At 43.6% G+C, this 8,362-nt stretch overlaps 1 protein-coding gene across 1 annotated transcript in view; it reads left to right on the forward strand.

The window, feature by feature from the left end:
- The first annotated feature begins 6,276 nt into the window (after positions 1-6,276).
- The window catches only part of STX6 (syntaxin 6), a 17,657-nt gene continuing 15,571 nt past the window's right edge, over positions 6,277-8,362 (forward strand). Inside the window, exons 1-2 of the mRNA XM_025206186.1 lie at positions 6,277-6,295; positions 7,213-7,270. Of these exons, the coding sequence (XP_025061971.1) occupies positions 6,277-6,295; positions 7,213-7,270 (77 nt within the window). The remainder of the gene's footprint in view (positions 6,296-7,212; positions 7,271-8,362) is intronic.

An 8,362-nucleotide genomic window follows, 5' to 3' on the forward strand; every position in this document is an offset into this window, starting at 1 on the left:
TGGAACTACAGTGTATCCTGAAGAGGGACTTGGAAGTATATGTGAAATAGGACTAACACAGATAAATAAGATATTAAATCTTATTTAATGGATTTGACCAGATTGTAGAAAATTAAGCTATATCTCACTGACCACTATACTCCACAGACATGAATCTTGTTCCCTGAACAGAAGGCATGAATTTTATAAGATTGAGTAGATCATTTTTAAGAAACTAAACTGTACTGTTAAAAAATTCTATTTAACATTTCCAAAATAAGGATTTTTTCAAAATTAAACGCAGAATTTGGCCATTTCAAATATACTGTATGCCACTTAGATCAAAACTTTCAAACTAGTTATACCATTAGATCCAACTGCTGGTTCACAGCAAATTGGTAGGAAGAGAGATACATCAGATGACATATATCAATGCTAAGCCAGACTAGATTACCAATGGCAAATTTTCTTCTCTAGCCAAGTTGTGACTTATACTGTATATGTAAATTCCTCCCTATGTCTTGTAGTGAAATTCTTTTCAAACAAGCTTTGTGATAACCATCTCCATGACAGGGACAGTTGAAGGAGGGTTGACATTGCCAAGGAGAAAAGGAATTGCTAAATAGGGGAATGCCCTCCTTTCTCTCCTATTTGTGCATTTCTGTATGGGTGCAATAGCAGGATGCAGCAGGATTCTAGAATTCCGAATACAATCCCCAATAAGGAGGTTTAATAGGACTGAGGTATTCAGATCTTTTAACAGCTAAGCTAACTTTGATCAAGTTGTATGGGGAATACTGCAGACCACAGTTGGTGATCTTTCAAAAGTTTTAAATCCATCAGATCTAACCAACTCTTTTAGATACAATTAAAGGCCTGATGGCCACATGCAGCCCACAGGCCACTGGCTGGACAGCCCTGCTTTAAATAATGGAAGTATTACCATTCTTCTCCTAAGAATTGGAAAAGTTTTATTAATGAGAAATATCAGGCAACTTTAATATAGCAGTTGATATTCCTCTCTCTATAGTGGCTAAAGTTTAGGCTAGTTTTACAGTTTTATTGGTAGCCAGCCCCAGAGGTCACAAGTACGAAGCTACGGCTGAAGGACTCCAGGCACGGCTCTGTCAGATTTCAACAAGTCTGAGAATTCTGCTAAATACTGTGTCACAAGAACACAAAAAAGGAAAGAAAGGAAGGTAACCAGCCCAACTTTGAATGTTCGGGTCATTACATCTGACAAAAAGCAGTCAAATTTGCCCTCCAAGAAGTGTCATCTATCAAAATATATAGCCCCATCAAACAAGAAAAAGAACTGCGATCATATGCAGTCTTTATTTTTTGCATTAGCAGGGCTCCTAGAAATCCCAGTCAAGGACTGTGACCCCATTGTACTAGGTACTGTACAAATACAGAGCAAAAAATGGTTCTCAGCCGAAGACAGTTTATTGTCTAAGACAAGAAACAACATGTAAAGGCAAGCAGGCAGACAGGTGTGGGTACACAATGAAGCAATAAGATCATATTGGTCATTGTAACAGGCAGCAATCTCAGAACACCAGTGGCTTAAACACTGTTGACTTCTTATAAACAATGCAACATAGGAGGGTTTGAAGGAAAGACCCAAAGAAGAATGTTGAAGTAGCTTTGTTGTAGATGTTTAGGGAGAGCTCCTGGCGAGCAAAATGGAGAGCATGGGAGAAAGTACAATGGTGCCAGTTTGGAAATTTAACAAGGGAATGGCTAATATTTTACCTGATTGGGTTGTTAAAAATACCTAAGATACTTTACTCTGGAGTAATTTGACTGATTAATTCACAGGATGAAAACAGTCACAAAATGGCAAACTCAGGTCACTGGTCAAACCTGGCTAATACCTGGCTACTTTTGAGGAAAGTCAGAAACTGCAATCTGAATACACTCAGAATGAAGCAGTTGCCGTGTCCTGTCCCAATACGACTCAAGATTTTATGACCTAAAGGGATCCTTATAATCAGCCATCTGACTTGTATTAATGCAGACCAAAACATCTCTCCCAATGACACCTGCTGATGTCTGGGTTAGGGGGTTTAGGTTGTAGCCGTGTTGGTCTAAGGACATAGGCAGACAAGGTTCCTTGGGTGAGTTTGATATCTTTTATTAGACCAACCCAAATGTTTGGAGAATAGTTATTAAGCAAGCTTTCGGGTTCAAAAACCCTTCGTCAGGCTAAGGAAGCTTCAGCAGTTGGTGTGTGCTCTTCCTGGATGGAATGAAAAGTAAAGAAGCCAGGGGCTGGGCTGGGCTGGGCTGGGCTGGGGAGTCAGTTGCCAGGCAGATTGTAATGTATCAAAAATTCAATGTCTATGTTTAGTCCCTGATCTCTAGTATCCAGCAGGTTGATGAAATGGAGCTCATAGGCTTGTCTCTGGGAAGTGTTGTGTAAGTTTCCCTTGAGGATCAGGACTGAGAGATTGGAGAGAGAGTGGCCCTCCTGTGAGAAATGTGCCCCCACCGGTAATTGTGTGCATTCATTCTGGTGCGCAGTTGTTGTTTGGTCTCTCCTACATATCTTCCATCAGGGCATTTGGTGCATTGGATGAGGTATATTACATTTCTGGAGGTGCAGCTGTAAGATCCTGGGATGCTGATGGCTCTGTTGTGGGGTGTAATAATAGTGGGGGTGGTGGAGATGTGTTGGCAGGTTTTGCATTTCTTGTCCTGGCACGGTCTGGATCCTTTTGGTGTGTTCTGGGCTTGAGGAAGTTTGTTTCTGGTGATGAGGTTGGCGAGGTTCGGTGCTTGTCTGAAGGCTAGGATGGGTGGCTCTGGGAAGATCTTTTTAAGAATAGGGTCTCTTTCTAATATGGGTTGCAATATTTTGAGGATTTTCCGTACAGGTTCAAGGGATGGGTGATAGGTCATAACCAGCAGTGTGCGATTTGTGGGTGTTTTTCTTCTGTACTGCAGCAGTTCTTCACGTGGTATCCAGGTGGCTCTTTCAAACGTGCGATCTACCTCTCTGGAGGAGTGTCCTTGCTGGGTGAAAGCCTTTTTAAGATTGGTGAGGTGGCAATCCCGGGTGTTCTCTTCAGTACAGATGCAGTGGTATCTGAGGGCTTGGCTGTATATCAAAGCTTTTTTGGTGTGTTTCGGGTGATTGCTGGTTCTGTGCAGATATGTATGTTAGTCTGTGGGTTTCTTGTATACTGTGGTCTGTATTTTACCCTTCTGGATACTGATCCTTGTGTCTAAAAAGGGGATGTTGGTGTTGGAGTATTCTAAAGAAAGTCGGATGGAGGGATGGTGACTGTTGAATTTCTGGTGGAACTCAAGGTAACGTCCATGGTGGCTAGAAGTGTGTTGCTGGGAAGGTGGTCTATGTTTTTAAGTTTCCGTAGCAAGTCTGTAGTGTCTTGGACAAAACTTGCTCTGTGGGTGACAAGCGGTTTTAGGATGGATTCAACAAAACCTGATATTTCCTCAGTTAGGGTCCCATGGTTGGATATGACAGGTCTGCCAGGGTTCCCTTGTTTGTGGATTTTAGGGAGCATGTAAAAAGTCCCCGGGTTAGGTAGCGGGGGGATCAAGGTCTGTAGTTTTTCTTGTAATCTTGATGGAAATGATTTGATGGTATTGTTGAGTTTTTTGGTGAAAAGGGGAGTAGGATCTTGTCTGGGTTATGCATTCCAGCTATGTAAATTAGATTATCAAGTGTAATAATCTGTGCATCTGAATTAAAGCCTATCATTCACAATGCCACTGAAGCTTGATTTCAAGTCAAATACCACTTTAAATACAGAGTGGCAACAGTGTATGCTGGTCCAAAGAGATCTGTAAAAAATATTCAGATTTGTTTTTTACACATCTTTGTGAACAAAGATACACCCTGTGTGGTACCAGTTATCCATACAATAAGAGGGAAGGTTTTGAAATATCCCATCATAATACAGCAAGGAATTCAGTGCATGAACAGATAACTGCAGAGGGGAATAATACTCAAACTGAAGAGTGCTGTTGAAAATCAGTTCCATCTTTATGATAGCTAACTGTGCCGACAAAAGACTGATGGAGCTCTATCTATGATAGGGAATATCAAAGGAGTTGTTACTCTGGTGAAACAGTTCACTGAGGTTCATGGCTATCATTCAGCATCACTGACTTCTATACATCAGTGATTATTATCTAGAGAATTGCTACAACTTAAGCATGTTATGTCCATTGTTGTGTCCATAATGATCAGTATCTATAATGACACACTTTTCAAGAACTTTCATACAGGGGAACAACTTCTCCATACCAGGAAATTTTCAGGATTTCAAAATATTCTGAGTTTTTCTGTTCTGCATAGAAGTGAAACCAAGGCCCTCTACCATTTCTTGAGGAGAAAAAGATAAAGACCTTCACATACCACAGAAGAGTCAGTCTCTCACATTCCAGGCAAGTATTCTAATGACTGGACTATGGGGACTGTTTCTGGCTCCCACAGGAGAGATTTAGATTTTAGAGAAAGTGGTTGTGGGTACTAACCTAGGGTGAAGGGGAGTAGAAGAGCAGGGACCTGAAGATGGGGCTCCTACATTCCAGAAGAGGATCCTGCTCAGAAGGCGGTGGCTGTTCTGGGATGACAGGTACATGCATGTGTGTACAGGCACAGTGAGAACTCTTTCTTGATGAACATTTTGTCAAAACTGGTATGGTTTCAACAAATCAAATATTTTTCACTGAATAGTTCCCAGTGGGCTCTACAGTGGGATGCAGCCTACAAAGACTCTCCTCTACCAGAAATTTTTGGCAGGCCAGGGGAGGAACATACTGGAGCAATCTGCAGCACTGCAAAGTGAAATCAAAACTTTCATTCAGGAACTGCGACAAGACCACACCCATCCTAGAAAGTCAAAAGAGGCTCAACAACTTGGTTTTTTGATAGTGTGATATTTTGATTTTAAATATCATTTATATTAAATTAGCTTTCAGCTTAAAAAAAAAGAACCACCTCCTTGCTGTGAATTTTGAAAATTCTCAGCTATTCAATAGAGATCTTTGCAATTTTCTAACTTGTTTAAACTTTTTTCTAGAATGACCTGAGAAAATAATTCTCTCTCAACTATAAAGTTATCCGGTAAAAAAAAATTACCAAACAAAACTTGTTACTTGCATATTCCCTGGACCGCCATGACTACAGCACCACTACAACTCTGCTAAAAAAAGGTTAATGTACTTTATTAAGGAACTTCTAATCTCCATAAATTACAATTACGAGCTACTATTTGAATTGAATTGTTCTCTGTTCAATTCACTCTTGATCCAGATAATGTTGAATGAGATACCACACTTGAGTGAGATGAATTGGACTACTCCACAATACTGACAGCAAAGCACCATAAATCACTTTTGTTAGGACTTTTGCAGTTGCTTGAATAAGTCCAAATATGATAACCTTTAACAAGATGTTCTTAAAATACAGCATTTGTGTAGAAATACATTTACGTGTCAGCAAACTGTCTTCGTAATTAACAAGTTCAAACTAAGCTGACTCACCAGCAAAATTTCTGAAGACACCAAACTGCTACTACCAGCCTAGAACTACCAACTGGCTACCACAAAAATGTGCAACAGGTCTCACTGATAAAGCTACTGATCTCTGCACTTCTGAACCAGTGTTTTCCTGGAAGGTAGCAAAATTACTCAGTACACAACTGCATGAACCAATTTATAGCACACAAATGAAATGCAACACATAGAGAAATTTTGCTTCTTCAGATCATGCTGGCACCTGAAAAACAGTTGGCACTTGAACATGGAAGTATTTAGTTACACCTGTTACCAAATAAAAGACATAGGAGCCTCTATTGTTGCTTCCAGAAAAGGAGAAGAGGAATGTGGAGTAACTGTTACTGGTTTTGTGCAGGTATTGCGGGAACATTTCAATTGAAATAAAGGCTTCATTCTCAGATGGAGAAACTGACTCCCAGCTGGAGAGAGCTGTTGTGCCAACACAGTTTTCCCAGAAAGAAATGAAGAATGAGGAAGTGCTCAACAATTCAAAGCCACATATATCTCTTTCTCATGAAAAAGGTTAACTTTCTTCCTTTAACCAAAACTGTGGTCAGACCCCAGCAGACAGGTCTCCCTAGCCTTTCAGCACTTTTAAAGGAGAAGAGCAAAGGCCTAAAGTTACTGGAGGAACAGCCGGATGTAAGTAGGCAACAACACTGGTGTAGACGTACAGGTAGGGTGGCCATCATAGAGGACATTCCAGTTTTCTGCTACTCTGTTTTCTGCTACTTAGTCTAGACAACTGGACTGTCCTCTATGATGGCCACCCTACGTACAGGTAGGGCAGAAAAGGTGGTGGAAACTACACAGGCAGTTGTCTTCACTGAAACTGGCAGCTGCTTGGGCAGGGAGATTGTAAAGGGAGGTAGAATTCAAACAGAATGGGACTGTGAAACTTTAAGGTGACAGGGGAGCCTGGAAAAGACGGGAATCAGTAGTAGTCTTTGGGACAGACCCCAGTGTTTTCTTTTGCAGGTTGGATGAGGACAGGAAGGGCAGAAGAGCCTGAGACAGGTTCCCCATTCTGCTTCCCTTGTGTCCCTTCCATTAGTCCTCTCAGACACCCTCTGTTTTCCATCTGCAAAGCAAGAAGCACTTCACAATGAAGTGTTCTTGTCCTCCCTGAGAGCAAAGAACTCTGGACAGAGCATGCCTCTCCATCTGCCTACGGATGACTCAAGCCATGGGAACATGCAACAAAGGACTCCGACGTGTGACTACATCATCCCAATTAAAGGGGGCGTTTTATTTAAAATCCAAAGCCTATCGTTAAAGAGGCTCTCTCACTGAATTCGATTCCCTGGTTTCGCAATCCGCAATGGCTTTTCCCTCAACATTCACGATTATCCTGTTCCAGATTGCAAAACTGCTCCACAGATTTCCCATGGCGAGCAAGCCGCCTTGCCAAACAGGCTTCCTACTTTAAAGCACTATCAGCTGGGACATCTGGCACGACAGAGCAAAAGTGCAGTCACATTATTTGGCTGGTTCAGGGGTCCCTGCCCAAGGTCTCAAATTGTGCCCCACATGCTTCACCCATACCCATGCATCTGCTCCCTGCCCCTCTGCTCCCCACATGAGAGTATCCTCCCTTCCTATCAGTGGCTCTCAACTGTATTTAGATTCAAGGTGCCCATCACTAGACTCAAGTTGGCTCTTGGAAAATGGCAGCTTGTTTTCTGTGTTTTCTGACAGAGGAAATAAAAGAACAGTATGAAGGGTCCCGTGGGCGCTGTGACTTGCTGGCCCTTAAGTGAGAGGAGCTTTCCTTCCTCCTCAGGCCCCAGGCGGCCGGGAACAACACGTCACCTCACGGCACTCGAGTATTAAATTATTGTATTGGAAGCTCAAAATTATCATATTTGCTGAAAAGCTGCCCCACACTGAAAAAAATATGCAAATAAGTCTGCCAGTAAGTCTTATTTACCTTGTACTGCTCACTGTAACTTGCCAGTGCTCAAGTGAGAATTGGACCTCAAAGTTGATTCATTTCTTTCGAGGCCAGTAGGCATAGAAAAGAACTGACAGCAAGCCCAAAACCTAGCTAAGGCCCTCTGGAAATGATTTGGGGTTTGCAAGTGGTGCAGCAATCAGTTGCTTAAAAATTATGATAGGTTTTGGGCAGACAAGGGTGCTTGGGTGAATTTGATATCTTTTATTAGACCAGCCCAAATAGTTGGAGAATATTTATTAAGCAAGCTTTCGGGTTCAAAAACCCTTCGTCAGGCTAAGGAAGTTTCAGCAGTTGGTGTGTGCTCTTCCTGGATGGAATGAAAAGTAAATGGTAGCTTTTGGGCACTTTTACTGTCATTGGCCGGACACCGTGCAAGGGTCGAAGTTATTGTACAAATCGGTAACGGTCGTACACCGAGAAACACTTCCTACCCTCCTGCTTCGCGGGAGCGGAGGCCCCAAACTGGGACAGCTCCACCAGCCCCGCCAAGCCGCGCAGCCCGCGTCAACTTCCAACCACCGAGCTGCCGCGGTGTCTGTGATTGGCCGAGCCGGGCAGGGCGCGGGCACAGCCGCCACTGCGGAGAGGAAGGGGCTGCAGCGCCTGCGCAGTGCTTCCCTCAGCACGTACACGCGCACACCGCGTCCCCCGGCGAGGGCTGGGCTTGTACCTGTCACGTGACAGCAGCAGGCACAAGTGCACACCGCGCTCCCGGGGGGATTGACGGGGTTGTACCTGTTACTGTCACGTGACGACAGGAACGGGCTCCCCTCCCCCCAGGGGCGGGGCGGGGCGAGGCGGGGCCGCGTCGCTCTGCCGTCACGTGACTGCGGCCGGGCCTGGGCGGGGCGCTGGGCTCAGTCCGGCCGGGCGCGGGGGCCGGGGCTGGGG

Source organism: Alligator sinensis, unplaced genomic scaffold (genome assembly GCF_000455745.1).
Source record: "Alligator sinensis unplaced genomic scaffold, ASM45574v1 scaffold471_2, whole genome shotgun sequence".
NCBI lineage: Eukaryota > Metazoa > Chordata > Crocodylia > Alligatoridae > Alligator > Alligator sinensis.